Genomic DNA, 22265 nt, shown 5'->3' with positions numbered 1-22265 from the left:
TTTTGGTGCCATGCTTTTTATTTAGATGGAAGAGAAGAACTACATTGCACTAAGTAAGCAGCTATACGACAGTATTTTACAGCACAGCATTTGAAAAAGAGAATAGAGTAGCAATGCTCCAAAAAGTGGACAAGGAAGCATACAATCACTGTACAGTTCTCAACGGACGGTGCCCATTAAATTATAAATAAGCAGAAATTGGCTTTAAACAGCCAAAGAATTAAAAACATACACCAACAGTCATTTCCCTTACCCCATATAATTTCAGTAGCCACCATGACTGTCAGACTTTAAATACCTGACCCCCAAATTAGGATGTTTGGCAAATTCTGTCATATAAACGATAAAAACAATACCTTTCTTATAAAGAACCAGCACATGTGTATTATCACTGGTAAAACCCGGGGTTTCTTCACAAAAACTTTCTTTTCCCAAACAGGATATCAAATTAAGAGAAATGGTTAGTAGAAAATTTCCAACCTTAAAAATTAAAAAACCAGCAGCCTCAACCCTGTCATTACTTTCCTATTATACTGTATAGTAAAATTTTAATCTGAGGGGTCTTGACTTTTATTTGTAATATTCACATTCTACTTTTAGACATTGCACAGAATGTTTTTCTGAAATTAGACAAAATTCATAATACATTCAATAATTTAAAATAACATCCTCTGCTACTACATTTTAAAAATCATCCTGTTTAGTAGGTGTGCAAGAATCAGTGTAGTGTATATTTTTAACGAATGTTTCTTTTTTTAGCAAGAATACTTTAGCTTCAAACCTCTTACACACAATTTCTTCTTTCACCAACGTCAATTATGCCAAACTTCTCTCTCCTAACCATAGATATACTTGAACTACCTTTAAATTAGGTGTACATTTATTTGAGTTCGCAATAAAATTTCCCTCTGCCTTTAGTTGGAGGATAAGCATAGAGGGCAGAATGCATAGAACAATCTCCTATTTCATACATACATATATATGTGAGTTTGTGTGTATTTTCTCTCTCTATATATATATACAATATGATTACATTTGGATAAAAGATGGGTTAGATATGCCTATCCTTACATGCAAGCAGTAGGAATCAACTAACCACAAATATATTTCATTTTTTATAGTTTTAACAAATATACATAAATATAATAACATAAATTACAGTAAAATATTGGCTGCATCTTTGAAAAAATTCGATAAACAAGCCAGAAACATTGATGCTTAGGGCTGTTTAATAATTTAAAAAAAGTGTTCTCTAAATTTAGGATTTTTCATTCCTGTACATCATCTATACAAAGAACAAAAGCAAACTGTAGTGAAATACTAGTCTGAATCAAGCTTTTCAATGGGAGAAGTGTACAGAACGTTTACATTTTCCTTTGCAGGACATATTATAAAATTCAAGCATAAGACAGATAGTTCAATACTGTCTAAGTTTTAACACTTTTTACAATACTGAAACAGAACCAGAGCAGTAATTCAAGTCTTTTCCTGAGAATGTGGTTCCACCTAGCTTCCCTCCCACCCCACAACTAAATTGTCTGGTGTTTGAATGTGAAAAAAGCAATAGAAAAAAATAAGGGTAGATTTCAAGTTCAAATGTTGCCACCCATCAGTTAATCAAAGTTCCAAACAGGAATTACTTTTCTAAAGTAATCAGATGCAACACAGCCCTTCATAAATACTGAAAAGATGTCCTAGTGATATTTTTATGTGACATTGTAGGTTGCCCTAATTTCTTTCAGTTAGACTTAGGTTGTCATAAATCTAACCAATGCAGTAAATTACTCAAATAAAATCAACTCTATATTGTGAGAAGAAATTTAACTTTGGTCCATATAATGGGCAACATCTTGATCATAAACCAGATACACCTTTTTTTCTTTCTACTTCCTTCAAAAAATGAAATGTATTATTTTAACACATTTAATACTGGATTTTAAATGTCAGCAATAGTTCCCGACTTATGGATCCAATTTACGTATCTATGTTGGCTTGTATACAATTAGTATTATTTTATTTATGTGGAGTTTGTTTCCTTACAGCTGGAAGAATCTGTGCAAAATTACAGGATGCAATTAAGCTTGGGCAGAACTGAAGAATGGATGCCTGTTTAGAAGAAAATAAGGATGGAAAAAAAGTCTACCAGTGCATAAGTTTTCATTTCATGCTACCCTGGATCAGTGCCATGATGGATTGTTAAATATGTTATTTATAATATATAAGACATATTATGTCTTATAATATAAGACATAAATAATGTCTTCACAACATTAGTAGACACCATATTTCCCTATTAGAGTTTAAGACATGCTAGCAACAATCCTGCATATATCTTACAAGATGTGCTTAAAAAAAATCAGAGTTAAAAAGAAGTTTAGCTAAGCTTAATTTTATTGTGAATCAGGCTTGTGCCCTTTGCTATTTGCTATTAATAAAATAATAATAATAATAACACCTGCCTATTCCCAGGTCCTTGGAAAGGAATTGATAGGTGGATAAAAATGCCAAATCCAGTCTAAACATCTGGCTGATGGTGTGACCAACCATAATAATAATAATAATGGTGTGGCATGTAAGACACAATAGTCCAGTAAAGTTATAAAGAACAGAAGCAAATTCCAAAACAAGCATTAACAGTATAAGGCAGTAAATGTAAAACTTTTAAAACTTCAGTCTCATAAGTGTGCAAACATTCAGAGAGCTGCAGAACTGAGGAAAGAAACACCACATACGATGAGTAAACAACTAAAATCCCCAGGTGTGAATCCATTGTTCATGATGCACAACACCCAAGTGTCAGTTTTCTGCAAGACTTCAACACTGTGTTTACATTCCAGTTGGCAATGACAACAGAGTTTGTTCTTCAAAGAAGCCTTGTTACCAAATCGGAGTCTATTTAGTAATAGACAGCAAATATGAAGTGCAAGTTTGCCCCAATTGCCTAAAGCAAGAAATAACTTCCCACAGGTAGCTATGTCTTTGAAGATGAGAGCTTTTTGGGAGTTACTGGTCTCTTGCTCTGCCATAAATGGCAATGAATAGTAATTGCATCAACGCTTGCGGAAAGTGTTTTTGCAGGTATGTGGCTGAACTGCTTCCTGTCAGAGTTATACTTATAGAGCCCCTCAATCATTCTCTTAGTGATTGATCTGGGCCCTATCCCAGTCAGTTTATTGATCTCTTCAGTTTCGGGGCAGTATGTATATAAAGATCGGAACTGGCAGCCGGAGTCCCGGAAGAGGATAAGGAAGTTGTTGGCATCTGATTTCTCCATTTCCTTCAGGGAATAAAGGAGAAAAGAAAATTCTTATTGTGGCAAAGATAAAAATGCACTTGAATGCTTTAAGTTCAAGGGATTTTTCATGAACTCTTAGAAAAGGGTTCCAGGTTCAATTAAAACAGTCACTGTTATTACATGAGGTTTGAGGTATCAAATGCACAAAACTAACAACAAATACTTGGGGGTCTTTTAAATTACTTGTAATAATAATTGATAGAATGAACAACTGTGTTTCGTTGTGAATGACCGCCATCATAAAGTAAACAAGTGATAGACATGCTTGTATGAATAAACATGTAAAAACAGTACTCTGTTAAAGGGTTTAATTAGATAGCACCATTAGTATTTCATATCTGGGTGACTAAGGAATAGTCACTCTCTATCAGTCCAGCCTACCTCACAGGGTTGTTGTTCTGAGAAAAATAGGAGGAGGGACTATTATCTATGACTTCCACCTTGAGTTATTTATAAAAATACTAACAGGGAGATAAAAAAATATTTTAAAATATCAAGACCATTCTTTTTCTTCTAGCAGCCTATCCATTAAATATACTTGAAATAATAGCTTGAATTATCTAATTACTCCTCTAATGCCACATATTGCAGTTCCAGCTTTAGACTTGAACTTTTGTTCTTTTATTTGTTTGTAGGTTAGTCTTACCTCTAGTATTTTATTCTTCTGTCCTTCATTTACTTTTCCAGCCAGACAACAATGGGCAAGTGCGTTGTGGATGATGTGCTTATTGGATTTTGCACTGGGTTCTTTATAGAGCTTTGGTCCTATTTTTTTAAAAAAGGAGAGAGAGGAAGAGGATGTCAAAAGAGATCAATACTATTTAGAAAAACAAGCCTTAAATACCATGGTCATTCATTCAAATTCCATAGTCACCTATCTTAGCCAAGTGACCCTGGGCAGCTTACAATTCTAAAACTATAAAACAGTTAAGACAACTAAAAACAATAAAAACACCCAAAAAATAAATACACAGAGCGGCCAAGATAGTTAACAAACTAACAGTAAAACCAAGAAACAGGGTCTTTAGCATATTCAAAGCTCCAGGCACTGATGAAAATCATCATTTTCCCACCAAAATGAGTGGTGGCATGTGGAGTAAGGATTATGATTTTCTTACCTCTATCATCCATAAAAATGCATGATTCCTGATAAAAGTGGAGAACTATGATTCCAGTGGAAGTAATTGCTAGCCATATTGCAATATGTGTAGCACAAATTTGCAGTTAAATAGAAAATGGGTGAAGATGAAGCCGGGGTGGGGGGAGAATTACCATTCTTCTCGGTTGAAAACCAAACGCATGCTCACCTGAAGAAATGATTAATTCAACATTTTCTCCTTGGGATAATTTGGTTTTCCAAGGATTTTCCTTCAAACTACAGTTGTAACACCAACCTGTATATTCTGTAGCAGAAGCTACTGAAGAAGTAGTTGATGCATTTTCCCAGTCTTTTTCCCCATTACGACTACCACAACAACTTGGAGATAAGAATCCTTCCACAGACTCAGATCTAAAGTAAGACCATAAACAGAAAACATATTGTGCTTAAAATAATGTTTGATTTTTAATACTAAAGCGAAAAACATATTTGAAATAGCTAAAGGTAAATATAACAAAATAACAGAATAACAGAAGGCCAGAGTTGGAAGGGACCTTCTAGTCTAGCCTATACCATTTCAGACAAATGGTTCTCCAATCTCTTCTTAAAAACTTCCAGTGTTGGAGCACCTACAACTTCTGGAGGCAAGTTGTTCCACTGATTAATTGTTCTAACTGTCAGGAAATTTCTCCTTAGTTCTAGTTGGTTCCTCCTTGATTAGTTTCCATCCATAGCTTCTTGTCCTGCATTCTGGTGCTTTAGAGAATAGGTTGACCCTCTTTTCTTTGTGGCAGCCCCTCCAATATTGGAATATTGCTATCATGTAAATAAATATATAAATATGAAAGATATCTCTTATATAGCAGAAAAGACTCTTCTCCTTGAACCTGCCTGCCGGAATTCCTTAGTAGGCAGGGTCCATAGCAGCCTCTTCTAATGGCACAAATTGGGTAGACTAGCACCAATGGGGTGAGATGGCTCCTCAGTTACCCTGGCCATGTCAGATAGTGCTTTAAAGGTAATAACCAACATCTTGAATTGGACCCAGAAGCAAACTGGTAACCAATGCAGCTCACGCATCAGCAGTGTTATACGTCCCACTTTAGGGGTCCCCAGATTTATGTCCGCTGCTGCATTCTATAGCAGCTATAGCTTCTGAATATTCTTCAAAGGTAGCCCCATTTGGAGTGGATTGCAGTAATCCAACTGAGAGATGAGTAGGGCATGAGCGACCATGCACAGGGCCTCACAATTCAGGTAAAGGTGCACAATTGGTACACAACATGAAGTTGAGTAAAGGCCCTCTTAGCCACTTGCTCTTTGATTGTGCTGTTTGTGCACCACATCTGTTTGGAGTAATGCAACCTCATCCAGAGTTAAAGATGATAAACGATTGGGTCCTGAAGTCCCTTGCACCCCACAGCTACTCTGTCTTGCCAGGGTTCAGCTGAAGCCTACTGTTTCCCATCCAGACCCCTACAGCCTCCAGGTATTCATAACGGGGCAGCTACAGCATTTATTGGATCACGAAGGATGGAGATGTAAAGCTGTGTATCATCTGACTACTGATGATATCTCATCCCATGGTATCAGGTGACCATGCCAGTAGTTTCATGTAAATGTTAAAAAGAAGCAGAGAGAGTACTGAGACATCTGGCAACCCACAAGGGAGTGGCCATGGGCTCACTCCCTATCAATGCTGATTGAAACTGGCCTTGGAGAAAGGAGCAGAACCAGTGCAATATTAGTAACAACAAGAACTCGCCTGCCTAAATGAGCTTTCCGATTCCGTCCCCTTATCTTATATAGGGAGGGTCTTCTCTGAGACATTTACTCAAGTTACATTCCTGTCCTGGACTCAGGCCCCTTTTATCTGACTGTTGTCTTGCTAGTAGCTCTTCCTTCTGTTTCTCAATGTGATCATAGGAACAGATCCACTATTTCTACCAGTAGAACCACAGTCACTGATTTCTTGATAATATAATAAGTAGCTGCAGCACATGATGAATAGCATTGTGCTAGGCTTTTAAGATAATTTCTATAAGAAACAGAATTGTAAATTGAAATTTTACCTTGGTGTCCTCTTGCCTGATTGCATACTCTCATTGTCTGCTGTGTTTAATGATGCAAGAGAAAGGCTCGATACTGAGAAAAAGAAATAAAAGACACTGATACAGCGGATTATAAACTTGTATAAAAACAAAAGAGTTTAAAATACAGGTAATCCCTGGGTTACAAGCGTTCCCTTAGCGAACATTCAAAGTTATGCGATAAGTGACCCCTAATGTTTAGGAACAAGTCCCAAAGCTACGAATCTTGCAGCACCATGGCAGTTGTTTGCCCTTATGAACAACCGCAGAGGCTCTGCAACATTCGTCCTGAACATTGCCAACCAAAATGGAGCTTCCGAAGGGCAGATCCACTCCTCCAATGCTCCACTGGGGCCTCCAGAGGCCTTGCCCAGCATGTTGCAGGTCGAAATGGAGCTTCTGACGGGCAGATCCCTCAGAAGCTCCATTTCAGCCTGCAACATGCCAGGTGAGGCCTCTGAAGGCCTAAACGGAATTGCAGAGGGGCGCATGAGGCTGAGAGGCTGGAGAGGAGGGTGCTTGCTAGATATTTCCATGATAAGTGACCCGGCGTGGCAGGATGGGTGGGTGGGGGGAAGCAATTGTGGGGAGCATGTGGTATTTCAGTGGGTCAGGGAGGCCTTGGGTGGTCTTAGGCAGGTGGCCTGTTCCATCACTAGCTCCCCCGCCCCATGGCCTTGCCCACCCTGAAATACCTCATGTGCACTTAACGAGCCTTGCATTTGATTAGTGAATGTGTGGGCGAAAGGAAGGAGTGATCCCGTTCAAGGTACGAGATTCACTCCCACGAATCCTTGGGTTAAGAATGGAATGGGCAGACTCCATTCCATTCGTAATTCAAGGACTACCTGTAATCAAGATATATCCTGCAAACTATCCATAAGGGAAGCTGTCTTGGTATTTAATAATTACTTTCTCTGCCACCATCAGGAGAACACTGAACAACAATGGTGTGCGTGGCAGGGTTGAAGGGAGAAAGCCACTACTCTCCAAAGAGAACATTGTTGTTTATCTACCATTCACGAAAGACCACAAGGAAAAGCCAGAGGGCTATTTATTGAATAATGTTCTTTGCATGGATGGAACCAAAAGAGAATTTTTTGGCTTTAATGAATTGTTGCTTGAGGATGGGCTTATTGAATGCAAAGGTTTGCATATTTTTGTCATTCACAAATAAGTAACATTAGATCATATTCATTAACAAATAAATGAACACGTGTAATGCTTTTGACTCATTAATTGGGTTCTTTTTATCTATAACGTGTGGAAACAGATTATGTTTTAGGTCATACTTGTGTGCAAAAGTACTAAAAATTAAAAAAAGGTTTTCAAAGTGCCATTGTAATTTTAAATGTGTCCATTAAAAAAGAAACAGTCCACCCCCAAAACATTTAATCCCCATAAAAGAAAAAAGTAGAACGGGTTTAAGAAAGAAAGAAAAAAGTAGAACAGGTTTAAATTCCCTGGATTAATAGATCCTAGAAAATAATATGCTCCTACTTTAACCCAAGGGGAAAGAACAGTAGTGGCACAGCGGTTAGAATGCAGTACTGCAGGTCAGTTCTGCTGCCTGCTGGCTGCCTGCCATTTGGCAATTCAAATCTCACCAGGCTCAAAGTGGGCTCAGCCTTCCATCCTTCCGAGGAAGGTAAAATGAAGATCCAGATTGTTGGGGGCAATATGGTGACTCTGTAAACCACTTAGAGATGGCTGTAAAAACACTGTGAAGCGGTATATGAGTCTAAGTGCTCTTGCTCTTGCTTTGTGCTAGGGGAACAAATACAGTATGTCTTCTTCTGGAAGAAATTATTACCTGGAGGACCTTTGATTGGTGTTTTAGGTGACTCTATGTGATCCCTATGAATGGATTTTGGACGTGCCTTCTTTTGTTTGGAAAAATGAGGCCGATGTTTTAAGACAATGTCCATGTCTTCCATTAGTTTCAGTTGCTTTCGCCTCATATATTCCTGCTTAATAAAATCTCGTCGTGCTCTTTCGTCTTCCTTCTTCTGACGTTCTTCCTCAGACTTCCTCCTTGAAATTTCAAGATCATGGTTATTAAATCCTATTTCATAAGAACACTGCTGATGTTCACAAGTGATGCATAATATACCAGGCCACATTTAATTTTCAAGTGCTGGTATAAATTTAGCTTGCATTATGTGCTTAATTTAAGGTCTGTGTGAACATTTACACTCATACACTGGCCCAGCAGCATTGCATTTAAATACATACTAGACAACTCATGACCTATTGAGATCTCCTTCCAAGACGTATTTTCCTTACCAGATTCCTCAATGCCTTCAAAAGTGACAGAACTTCCCTTTAGGTGGCACCTCCCACCTACAAGGTTAGCAAAAATGAACAGGAATCTATCACTGCAGTGCTGGAAATGTAATTTAGTGCTAGGATCTTTTTATCACATGTGGTGGTTATGTACAAAGCCAAGAAATAAAAGACATGGTTGGAAGAGATGCTAGACCAAAACATAGATTTGAAACCATAACTATTCCTATTAGGAATTATAAAAGAGAAATATAGCAAAGGATTGATATACTTAATGGTGCATGTTTTAACAGCAGCAAGATTGGTTTATGCACAATACTGGAAAAATAAAGAAATGCTCCCAGAAGAGGAAATAATAAAGAAAAATTTGTGCCGAAATGGACAGGATGACACCAGAACTCAAAAATAAAGGCAAGACAGAATACGATGAAATCTGGAATAAACTGTACCAATGGTTGGAAAGGAGGAAAAGGAGTCGGAACAGAAAAGATTTAGGCTTTGTAGAACTGAAATTAGACAATATTTAGACAAATATACAAATGAGGACAAGGGATATGTTTATAATATCAAAGTAGCAATGTATGATAAGTAGGAATTCTATTCGTTGTTATGTAAAACATATATATGGAAATGGCAAAACCAGGATGGTCACACTGTCCAATGTTTTTACTGTTTATTTAATAAAAAACTTTTTTAAAAAAACCAGTGACAGAACTTCTAATGTTCTGCCTTCACTGGAAAAGTTGGGATGCATTCAGAGATTTATCTGCCTTGAAAATAGCCCATGCTGAACTATACAGGCACAGCCAGATATCAGCACAGGAAATATTTTAAGACAGTTTGTATTATGTCATTAACTGTTTTATGATATTTTTTATGTTAGAAATCCATTATAAAATTTGCCAAATTTCAATTCCACAGGACTCATGGTCTTCAGATTTTAGACGCATTCTGTAAATTAGCCCATTTGAAGTATCTTGGCTCAAAAAGTGTTGCATTATGATGCATCATTTCATCCACATAAAGGTTACAGGAACAACAACTTTAGTAGTACTGTCTATAGATTCAGACAGTCCCTTAAGAGCCAATTTTTACAAATGATGCATTATGATATCAGTCAGTGAATACCTATGACCATGATGGCGAATCTATGGAACCCCTGCCAGAGGTGGCATGCAGCACCTTCTCTGTGGGCATGTGAGCCGTTGCCCCAGCTCCGCATGCGCATAGGCCTCCCGCTGGCCAGCTGGTCTTCGAATGTCTGCTGCGCATGTGTGGGGGAAGGGACATTCAGGGGGCCATGTGCTCATGCGCGGGGGTGGGGATGCATGCTCGTGGTCATGCATGCATTGCATTTTGGGGGTTCAGGCATGCACGCATACGCACACACGCACACTTTGGGCACTCGGTCCGAAAAGGTTAGCCATCACTGACCTATGAGAATTGTATTATTTATTTTGCATAAGAGTTCTGTTAAAGAGAAATGAGTTATTTGAAATACTGTATTTTTTAAATTGGGTATAAAATGCATTTTGGAATACTGAATTTTCCATGTGGAAGCATATGATTACTTTGCAATCAGACAGATACTTCCTAAAAACTTCCTAAAAGTTGGCATGCAGAAGAACAGAAAATGGTGTGGGGCAGCCATCTCAAATTTAGTGCGTTCTAGACAACTATGTTGACTGGAGATTATGGGAATTGAAGAGCAGTACATCTTAAATTCATTATGTTGATGACAATTTCCCTAATACGTTAAGCAGATTTCATCTTGAGAAAAGTGAGGGAATTAGTTGGTAAACTGAAATGGAAAGTATTATGGGGTTTTAAAGAAAAATGAATGTTTATGAAATAAATTGGCTAAATATACATGGAAATAATAAATGAATATGTTTCTTGTGGAGAATTTGAAAATAAATGCATGGGTCAAGGTTAGAAATAAAGAACCCATGGCTTCTTTTGATGTGCACAATTTTTGAGCTTTCATCCTTTGTTTTGAGAGTGTCCTTGACATTGAAATAATCTATTTTTGATTTTTATACATGAATAGCTTCTCAGAACATCTGAACGTGGGATCTTTGATTTTTTAAAACTCTTATTAATATGGCGTTATGCTATGCACAAGATTAAAGGCAAAAGGAGAAGAGGACAGCAGAGGATGAGATGGTTAGATAATGTCATCAATTCAATGAAAATAAATTTGACCAAACACCAGGAGATAATGGAGGATAGGGGAGCCTATTGTGCTATGGTCCATGGGATCACAAAGAGTAGTCATGACTTAGTGACTGAACAAGAAGTTTGAAAATGACTCAGAAGATGTTCTTTACAGTAAGATCACTGTCTTTTTTTCAAGCTTCTATCAAGCAGATTAAGAAGTAGTACTGATGCTTTTGAACTTTGATGTTGAAAATAGCATTGCAGCCAAAAAACCAATGAACCATGAAACAAATCAACCCAGAGTTCTCATTTGGGGCATAAATGACCAGGCTCAAAATAGCTTCATACAATATATGAAGGCCTACTTCTCTAGAGATGGTTCTATTGACAACATAGGAGGAAGAAAAGAGAAGAGAGTGACCAGCAGCTAGGTGGATTAACTCAATTACATAGTGATAGATGTGCCATTAGAAGATCAGAAAGACCTTGAAAGGGGCAGATCATAATGGATAAAATCTGTTAGAGGTCATTAACAGTCAAGGACTTAATGACACATAATCAATCAATATAAGCCTAATGAATCAACTTTAATAAGTTAATGCAAATCTTAACATGGAAACCTGAAAAAAATGACCTGATTTAATGAACAGCAGAGAGATGCTATGATTACACTAGTTCAAGGTCCAATCACTTCTGAATAATTTTCTAAGCATGCACAGTCCTAGTGAGAATAACCAGAATAAAATGATTGCTTCAGATCCTAATTTGTTCAACAACTACAATTTTAAACATTCAAAGTTCTCTGGTTGCTAACTTATGTGGCTAGTGCTGCCAAATTTCTACTCATGTTTAAAAACACAGTAAAGGAAATATAGAATATGCAACCTTGAATGTAATCTGCTCTGATGATGAGGCAAAAAAATCAAATTTGCCTAATATCTTTAATCCATTATTTAAAAACCGTCATCATACTGCGAGCGTGGTGATATATTCCAGCCTTATTTAATCACAAGTACTTCATCAGGCATATACAATATATTAATATTAATTACTATATCGCTCATGTTTAGCCACTGTATTTTTTCTTCTATCCCTTATACCAAGGGTCCCCAACCTTTCAGACCTCAGAGACCACTAAATTCATAATTTTAAATCTCGCGGACCACTAACATGATCTTCCTAATGACCGACGGGGTGGGCGTGACTAGGTGATCATGTGACTGGGTGGGCATGGCCAACTTGATGTCACTCATGTTGAGGGGCGCTTCACCAGCCTCTACTTGCCTCTCCCCTCCCAGCCACTCCTCGCCAGTCCACCCAGGCTCCTTAGGGTCCCAACAGGAAGCAGTTGTTGGAGCTAAGCAACCACCACAAGAAAGAATTGGCAAAACAGCTGGCTCAGTTCAAATTGGATCTGACCGAGAAGGAGGCTCAGCAGAAGCACCTCACTGAGGACTACGAGCATAGACTTTCCAAGCAGAGGGAAGACCTGCCAGAGTGCAAGGTCAGGTACCGGTGCCTGAAGTCTCAGTGGGGTGAGATGGTCAGCTAGTTCCAGGCCATGATGCAGTCCCACAGGAACAAGACCCTCCAGTTCTTTGCCACCAGCAGCACTTCCCTCCAGCCTTCAAACCAAAGCCCCACACCAGGAGGCTGAAGCAGACCCTAAGTTGCAATTTCTGCCCCACTCCAACCCACACAAAAATACCCCGAAGGGGGAGACTCTCTGCAGCAACACAAATGTTCATTGCACATATCTGGCCATAGTTTGAGGCCTCCTGATTTAGTGCAATATAAAAAATGCAAATCATTTATCTGCAGACCACCAAAATTTTCTCGCGGACCACCAGTGGTCCATGGACCACCAGTTGGTGACCACTGCCTTATACAATAAATTGAGTCTTTCAGAAGTCTTCAAAAACTGACTTCTACATAAGTAAATTATGTGAAATTTTACTTGATTAATGAGGCTAATCATAAAGGTGGTGATTTTAATAGACCAAACTTTAAAAGCAATATTTTTTTTCCAGAACTATCGTGTATGCATTTAATCTTACTTTGTTTCTTCTTTCTTATGCTCCATCTCTGCTTCCAACTGCTGCTTTCGAAGTAAAGTTTCTTTTTCTCTTCTCAATCGCTTCTCCAATAATGCTGCCCGTTTCACGGCCATGTCATTTTCTGGTTTTTGATCATCCTGGTAACAATAAATAACATTTTGAAATTATCATTTAAGGTCCTGACAGGGCAGCATATTGGCCTCATATAATTCCCATATCACTTCCCCAATTATGCTAGAAAATTTGAAATGAAAACTACCCTGTTCCCATCTTGTTTTGCCCACAAAAAGTTCAAAATAAGGTGTGTTAAACAAACATAATGTTTTTTTTCTTCATGCCCCTTTAAACTTGTTATTCTCTGGAAGGGTGCCCATGATATTAAGCGCAGTTCCACACAGTATCAGGAAACAGTATTAGTATGAACATAACCGGAAAACCTAACCATCAAAGAAACAAAATCCCTGTTATTTTAGAATTAATCTATTCTAAAATTCTTGTTTTTGCCAAACTTCCTAAATGTAATATGACCTTTTAAAAACTACTACAAAGAGCAATACAGGTAGTCCTCGATTTACAATTATTTGTATAGCAACTGTTTATTTAATTGGATTTAATTGGATTTTTATTTATTAATTTAATTTAATTGGAGTTTGAAGTTACAATGGCACCGAAAGAAGTGACTTATGACTGATTTCACACTTACGGCTGTTGTAGCATCCCCATAATCACATGATCAAAATTCAATCAATTGGCAACTGGCATCTATTTATGATATTTACACGGTCTCAGGATCATGGGAACACATTTGTAACCTTTCCAGGTGGCATCTGACAAGCAAAGTCAACGGGGGAAGCCAGATTCATTTAGCAACCTCATGATTCAGTTAACAACTCCAGCGAATTTACTTAACAATTGTGTCAAAAAGATTGTAAAATGAGGCACAACTCACTTAACAATTGTCTTGCTTAGCAACAGATATTTGGGGCTTTGTTGTGGTTGTAAGTGGAAGACTGCCTGTAATGAGTGAGAAATATTCATTCCCCCGCTTCCACATTTATAATATAATATAACATAATAATGCAGTGTATCTTACAACTCAATTGTCCAAACAGATTGTGATATATCCACTCAATTACCTTGAAGAAGAATCCACAGCATACTTTCTGGTCATCCTCTGTTTGTTCTTTGTCACTCTCACCCTCTGATTTTTCAACTGAGTCTTCTGACTTCTCTGGTAGCTTCAAATCTGTGAGAGAAACTTCTATGAGGCTAACAGTTTTAGATGTAGGTGGGGGCAACACTGGTGGATTCAAAGGCTCTTCGTTTGGAGTAAGGCAGACAATTTCTGTAACAGGCTGTGATAATACTTCAGATACCATGGATTCCAGAGGTCTGATCTGTTCTTCTTCTGATTTTTCCTCAACTTCCGTCTCTTGCTTCTCGCCATCCTTTTCACCTGCTTCTTCCTTGTCAGCAACCTCTTCAGTTGTGTTTTTTACCCCAGTTGGCTTCCGTTCACCATCATCCCCAAAACAAACAAAAGATCTAGTCTGAACCTGGCTTGGAGAAAATCTTCTCAACCGTGGGAGGCTATCCACAGACCGCGGGGCAGTCAAAGTGCGATTCAAAGGTGTAATTTTCAGGTCATTTGGCCTTGGAGTCCTTTGTATTTTACCTGGGAGAGAAGAATTCTTCCTAGAAGACGACTGTGGGGATTGGTGGGAAGGCCGAGCTGTTTCTACTGCAAATGGGACAATGGGAGATGATGATCCACTAAGCTTCGCTGAAGGCTTCAATTCCCGAATTTGTTTTTGAGGAGAAGGTTGAGGAGGTGAAATAACCCAAGCTTGCTGTTCCCTCATCTGCAGTAGCATCTCCTGCTGAAGTGACAGGCGTTGCATTTCCTGTTGCAGGAAATGTAGAGAAGAGTTGAGCTTCTCGATGGATTTTGTATATTCTAAAAGGTCGCCTTCATTTAAATTCTCTTCCGAAGGACTTACCAAATTAGACTGCTTCTCAGCATCAGCTGGGGTGCTTGGTGGCTTCAGCCAGGTCGTTGAGGGAGTTTCAGTGCTTACTTTCAGGGCCTCAGAAGTCTTGTTCAGTTGTTCACCTGGCTTTTGGTTTTCTTTTTCTTTCACTTCATTGTTGTCAGTGAACACTTTCTCACCCTCTGCTCCAGCTGCTTCTTCCCGAAGTGGTGAAATCCCATCGCTTTTCTTTTTCACAACGTTAAGGAATGCTGTCCTTCCCATTTTTTGTCTCTGCTTTGTGAACGCTGCCTCAACCTTCTTCTTCTGGGCTTCAATCGCTCGCCTCTTCTCTTCCAGTTTCATCTTCAGTTGCACCATTTCAGAAGCCAGCAACTGTGTTGTGTCCCTCCCCTGAGGGACAGGGGATTCCTCTGGGATTTGAGCCCAAGAAACAATGTGTGGAATGTTCATCTCAGAACCTTCGGGGGTGGTTTTCTGAGAACTGCTTCCGCTGCTTCTGCTGTCGGTATGATTCATCTTTTTAAATTTCTGCTCTGCAAAGCTGGTCATTCTAACTCCTGAACTTGAAGATGGACTACTGCCAGCTTGAGATTTAGTACTTATCGAGCTTGGACAAGGACTCAGTTGCTCCTTATGGTTGATGCCTCTGCTGTCAGATTCATGCAGAAAGCGAGATGATTCTTCCAGATCAGAATCCAGGCTGACTGTATAATCCCTTAAAGTAGAATCTTCATCCAGAGTCTCGGGAATGTCTGAAGGGACATGTATTCCAGTGTCTACTTCTGTGTTATCAGTAACAGGACTGAGGGCACCTTTCGTATCTGCGATAATATCGGGGCTAGTTTGATTCGGTGTTATGTTTGAGTTTAGGATGCTCATCTCTTTGTTGTGAAGGAAAAAACCATTTGTAAATTGTGCTGGTGGAGTAATGTTGGCAGATTTCTCACTGTCATGGATAATCTGCAAAGCCTGTTCAATGCTCGGTGTCTCAATTTGATTGCCAAATTCATCAGTAGTAACCAACCTGTTTTGCAATGCCCCATTTGGTAGGGTGTAGGTGTTAACCTGGTTGGCATTTCTTTTATTGCTGTCTGCTTCTAGATCACCGCAAAGTTCTTCATCTTTTTCTATTTCGGAATCTTCACTGTCCTCTTCATCGTTCAGAGGCTTGAAAGATATATTCCTTTTGACATGTCTGGGCATATGGTTAGCAGCATTCTGTACAAGGCCTTCATTACTAATAGATCTCATGATTCCTCTGTTTGGAGGTGTCATAAGGAGGCTGTCCTCTTTATCAAAAGAAATGTCAAATGAAACCCCATGGACTGAAGACCTAAAAGGGATTTTAAAATTAAGGAAGTCTTAGAACAATCAATACTGAAGTATTTCAACAAGTTGGAATTAAAATACTCTTTACGCTATCTTCAAACTAATACAACAAGCTATAATCTTAATAGTCATCAAGATATGACTATTAAATGTCACTGAAGATAAGCAGTAATTATCTGCAAGGATGACACTTTAGAGATGACACCCGGAAAATTATTAAAGAATAACCTACTTCATTATATAAGGCAATCAAGTCCCAAGAGGCAAAGATCTTACCTTTTTTCTTTGGGCCACGTCCCTACGTATCCATCCATGTAGGACATAGATGTCGATCTTTTAATACCACCTATTTAAAATCAATACAGAATGCAATATAAGAATAATGCTTTGGAAAGTTTTGAAAAGAAAATATAAACAGAAAGCAACAACTGAATTGGCTTAAGAAGTGGGAATGAATTTTTGCCACTGATTTATAAAGCAGGCTACATAAATTAAATACACATTTGTAATACTGCAGTCCTAGGCCAGGAACAAAGAAAGGGTGGTACATTCATCTGATGAGACCTGTAAAGTTGCTTGGATTACCCAACCTTGTCTTTCCCCTCTTCCATTCCCCTCTTCTCCAGCCTCCCTTCACTGCTTTCATAAACCAGCACTTTTCTACCCTACTAAGAGGCTTCAAGGTCTGCCTATGCCCTTTAAAAAAATAATCTATTTCAGGACCCCTTCACAAATGGATATCTGCTTTTCTGTCTAACAGACAACAAGTGGTCAAAATTGGCAATGCTCTATCAAATCCTGTTCCTGTCAAGTGTGGCGTTCCTCAAGGCAGCGTCCTTGGACCAACACTCTTCATACTATACATAAATGATCTTTGTGACCATATCTCAAGTAATTGTGTTCTCTTTGCTGACGATGTCAAACTATTTAACACCACAGACAATACATCTATCATTCAAAAAGACCTTGATCATCTAACCGCTTGGTCTAAAACTTGGCAACTCCAAATCTCTACCAGCAAATGCTCAGTCTTACATATTGGAAAAAAGAACCCAAACATTAAATACACACTTGATGGACATTACCTTACAGATGACCCCCACCCTGTTAAAGACCTTGGAGTTTTCATATCAAATGATCTAAGTGCCAAAGCCCACTGCAACTTCATAGCAAAAAAGGCTCTAAGAGTTGTAAACCTAATCTTGCGTAGCTTCTTTTCCAAAAACACTACACTACTAACCAGAGCATATAAAACATTTGCTAGACCAATTCTAGAATACAGCTCACCTGTCTGGAACCCTCACCACATCTCTGACATCAATACAATTGAACGTGTCCAGAAATATTTTACAAGAAGAGTTCTCCATTCCTCTGAAAACAACAAAATACCTTATCCCACCAGACTTGTAATCCTAGGCTTAGAAAACTTGGAACTCTGTCGCCTTCGACAAGACCTAAGTTTAACTCATAGAATCATCTATTGTAATGTCCTTCCTGTCAAAGACTACTTCAGCTTTAATTGCAATAATACAAGAGCAACCAATAGATTTAAACTTAATGTTAACCGCTTTAATCTAGATTGCAGAAAATATGACTTCTGTAACAGAATCATCAGTGCTTGGAATACTTTACCTGACTCTGTGGTCTCTTCCCATAATCCTAAAAGCTTTAACCAAAAACTTTCTACTATTGATCTCACCCCATTCCTAAGAGGACCATAAGGGGCGTGCATAAGCGCACAAACGTGCCTACCGTTCCTGTCCTATTGTTTTTCTTTTCCTCCTTCTTATATATATATATGCTTATTCCTCCTAATATTTACTCTTACATATGTTTATACACTATATAATCTTTTCTGTATGATACTTATATATATATTGTTGTGACAAAATAAATAAATAAAAATAAAATAAATAAAATAAAATAAATAAATCCCTGTAATGATTTTTTAGAAATCTATCGTCCTTTCTACTGTCTGTCTGTCTGTCTGTCTGTCTATATCTATCTATCTATCTATCTATCTATCTATCTATCTATCTATCTATCTATCTATCTATCTATCTATCAGTCAGAATTAGGGTAACGATATAAAATATAGGATCTGAACTAATAAATGAAATTAAAGGTAAAAGTAAAAAAAACAAAAGAAGGGCCCAGATGCTTTTGGAGCAAAACCCCTCAACATGTAGGTTGTACAGATAGTCCTCGATCTATGACCACAGTTGAGCCCAAAATTTCCGCTGCTAAGCAAGACAGTTGTTAAGTGAGTTTTGTCCCATTTTACGACCTTTCTTGCCACGATTAGGTGAACCACTGCAGTTGTTAAGTTAGTAACACAGTTGTTAAGTGAATCTCACTTTCCCACTGACTTTGCTTGTCAGACAGTGGCAAAAGATGATCACATGACCCCAGGACACGTCAACCATCATAAATATGAGCCACTGGCCAATCATCCAAATTTTGATCACGCGGCCGTGGAGATGCTGCAATGGTCGTAAAATGTGAAAAACGGTGATAATTCACTTTGTTCAATGCTGTTGTAACTTTGAATGGTGACTAAACGAATGGTTGGACTACCTCTAGTACCACTTACATAATCAAATTGTAACTATATCAAATTTAATTCTCAGTGACCTTAAATTATATCAGAACTATTCTGCATGTATCTATTGCTCATATTCAACACAAATTATATTCATATCTTCCTTCCCAATTTAAAAATGTATAAAATAAAATAAAGTACTTAAGCAAAGTGTTAAGTACCTCAACAAAACAAATAGAAGAATTCTATAGAAGAATTCTATCAACGGTGTTTGTTTATTCCCAAAATATACAAAGTGATCCCACTGAAAGTGTGAGGAACTTATTCCCACTGTCCTACATTATTATGGTGGTAATAAATGTCAATTATCAAAAGCTGGAATAGTTAAATCATTCCCTATATACAGAAAGGAACTTTCTGCTTCTATAGAAGCTATTTTTCTATATAAGAGTCACTAAATGATTACAGACTCTCTTTTTTCCAGAATCTACAACTATATGAACAGTAATCATACTTAGAAGCATTCTCTACTAGATGACTGCATTCTAAACACAGAAGTGTAGAATAGACAAGAAGCAGTTACACATAGAGATAAAGATTTCAGAGAGGAAGGTGGGAGACAAATTTTTAAAAAGCATAGCAAATAAAGTATTGAAGCGGGCAAAAGACAATGGATAGATGATTTCTCTTTTTTGTTGCTGTTGTTGTTCTGATTTGCTTTTCCTTTTCCCTCTTTTCTTTCCTTTTTTTTTAGGTAGGATACTAGAAGTTCTAGGTACTAGAAGTTAGGTAGGATAGAAAGAAAATGTTTTTCAGTAAAAGGTGACATGACTAAAAGTTAGAATAAGCGATAGAAATAAGAGAAGGGGAAATGTTAGTGGAGACACTTTTATATAATAAAGTAACAATAAGAGAAAACATGGAATAATTGAATAATGACAGATTGCATTTTACTATAATTGTGTATCATTATTAGAAATATATAAGTTGACTGAATGTAATAACTATGATTAATTTTACTAGTTTTATTTGTATTAGAGTGTATGACACTCAGTTGCCACACTGTTCACGCATTGAATTGATATGTTTGTAAAAAAACAAAAAATAAAAAACTTAATTAAAAAAAAACAGTGTGTAGGGATGGGGGTGTTTTTGATAATGATTGAAGCGGCCTAGAATTGCATACTGAACTGGATATCAAACTTGGAATGGAAAAGCAGATTCTACTTTAGCCATAAAATTATTGGAATGACACTGGGCCAATTAAAGCCTGTTACCTAACATTTCTTTGGCAGATAACTGAGAGAAGGTCATCTGTACCCATTTTTTTAAAAAGGAAAACAAATAAAAAATAAAAATACAGATAGTCCTTGACTTACTACAGTTCATTTAGTGACTGTTCAAAGTTAACAACACCAATGAAAAGAATGACTTAGGGTCGTTTTTCACACTTACAACTGTTGCAGCATTGCCCATGGTCATGTGATCAAAATTGAGATGCTTGGCAACTGGTTCATACTTATGAAGGTTGTGGGGTCATGTGATCATTTTCTGCGACCTTCTGACAAGCAAAGTCAATGGGGAAGCCAGATTCACTTAACAACCGTGTTACTAACTTAACACCCGCAGTGATTCTCTTAACAACTGTGGCAAGAAAGATCATAAAATGTGGCAAAAGTCATTTAAATGTTTCACTTAGCAACAGACATTTTGGGCTCACTTGTGGTTGTATGTCGAGGACTGCCCCGTAATTCTAAGTCACGCGTTGCAGTGCTTCATGAAGATTACTTGTGATTCTAAGAAGCACTCTGTAAAAACATTCTCTTTGGATGGATGACGAAATAGCAGAACATGAATAGCCTAAAATCCAGTCATTCAATTACATGTGGGTACCTGGCACTGATGAGTAAGGCTGTTGCTGCGTGTGCCTTGGAGGAGGAATCTGATGAGATGGTATAAAAGTTGAAGTCCCCACGCTGAAAAAAATGAGAAAACCCACCACTTGTTAGTCTTCTCTTTGGATGTCTGTCTTCTGTCTGTTTGTCACTTGAAAAACATGCAGTCCTGAGCACAGTTAAGAACCAATCTTGCACTGCATTTGTTTGTTTATCATTCTTCCTTATACAATGCTTCAATTGCAACTAATTCTAGAAAACATACATTCCATATGAGTCACAAAAATTAAAACACCAAGTAACAACATCATAAATCATTAGTACTGTCCAGCTAGGCTAGCGAAACTCTATTCAAAACTAGAAAGGGACAATATCCACTTCAATGCTCTTAATGAATAATAAATCAGGAGGATTATTTTTCCATATTAAATTCAGTACAATCTTTGCCTCTGAGAAAGAATATAGTATTGTTAAATTAATCTATGTGCATATTTTGTTTAATTCAGTGCAGATCATTTTTTGATCATATAGAACCATTACACCTAAGAAACCTGTTATCGTCAATAGCACATACTCTTTGAATACCATTTATGTTGCAAATATTATGGCATTTTAAGCCTTTTCTATGTATTAATGGTTCCTATATAAGATATTTCAATGAATAAATACATGCAGTATTTCTAGGATATCCCTCACTTTTAAGCTTTGTAAGGCTTAGAGACAGTCACTGGCCTAATGTTACAAATGAGCTGTAAAATGAAGTAGAGACTTGAATGTAGTCTCCTTTGTTTTCACCTAATAACTCTAATTAGTATATCACCTTGCTTTCTAGATAAATCATAAAGTAGGATGGATAGAAATATAGCTTCAGATTCTTATAAATCCAGCCAACATTTTGTGAGACATGAAAAACTATTAAATATGATATGTGGTAAGACTGATTGTCTTTTGCATCTCAGACAACAATTTGGTTCCCCAAAATATATAAAATTAACTTCTATTGATGATCAAAAATAAGCCCATCAGATACTTAATAAGCTTTTCGTATTCTAGAAGGAACACCATCAATTTCAGCTAGAATAAATTCTGTAGAATAATTAATCAGCATTGGAATGACACTGAAATTCAATAAATCACTAGTTTTGAAAGTGAACCTTGGAAACCCTTGGGCCTTCTTCAGAAGCTTAATAAAGTATTATTTACAAGACAGCAGCCTGTCAGCTTCTAGGTGATTTAGCCATCTTCTGTTCTGGCATCTTAATGATTGATGTACCGTACATCCTATGGCATATGTACTTACGTGTTATCTCCTTAATATGTTGAGAGGAGGACATTAGCATTTTGCATATCTTTAGTTCTGGCCCCTTACTTTTTTTTAACATACAAAGGCCTTTTCCACATCAATGAGAGAGCATGGCAAGATTTATTTCCTTTTCTATGATACTCCAAAGAGCAAAGCATATATTTTGCACAGTTCATTGAGACAAGGGAAAAGGAAAATAGGGAAAGAAAAAGATT

The 22265-nt window shown here is 37.6% G+C and overlaps 1 protein-coding gene across 2 annotated transcripts in view; it reads right to left on the bottom strand.

The window, feature by feature from the left end:
• Positions 1-22265, bottom strand: part of CAMSAP2 (calmodulin regulated spectrin associated protein family member 2) — a 93488-nt gene continuing 71223 nt past the window's right edge. For both annotated transcript variants that reach the window (XM_058178879.1, XM_058178880.1), the window contains 9 exons: positions 20746-20828; positions 16587-16656; positions 14124-16314; positions 12988-13124; positions 8298-8518; positions 6467-6539; positions 4690-4805; positions 3942-4060; positions 1-3277 (listed from right to left, as the gene is read on the bottom strand). In XM_058178879.1, coding sequence (XP_058034862.1) covers positions 2972-3277; positions 3942-4060; positions 4690-4805; positions 6467-6539; positions 8298-8518; positions 12988-13124; positions 14124-16314; positions 16587-16656; positions 20746-20828 — 3316 coding nt within the window. In that variant the 3' untranslated portion in view covers positions 1-2971. The remainder of the gene's footprint in view (positions 3278-3941; positions 4061-4689; positions 4806-6466; positions 6540-8297; positions 8519-12987; positions 13125-14123; positions 16315-16586; positions 16657-20745; positions 20829-22265) is intronic.

This window comes from Ahaetulla prasina, chromosome 3 (genome assembly GCF_028640845.1).
Source record: "Ahaetulla prasina isolate Xishuangbanna chromosome 3, ASM2864084v1, whole genome shotgun sequence".
Lineage (NCBI taxonomy): Eukaryota > Metazoa > Chordata > Lepidosauria > Squamata > Colubridae > Ahaetulla > Ahaetulla prasina.
This window is presented reverse-complemented; position numbering and strand designations above follow the sequence as displayed.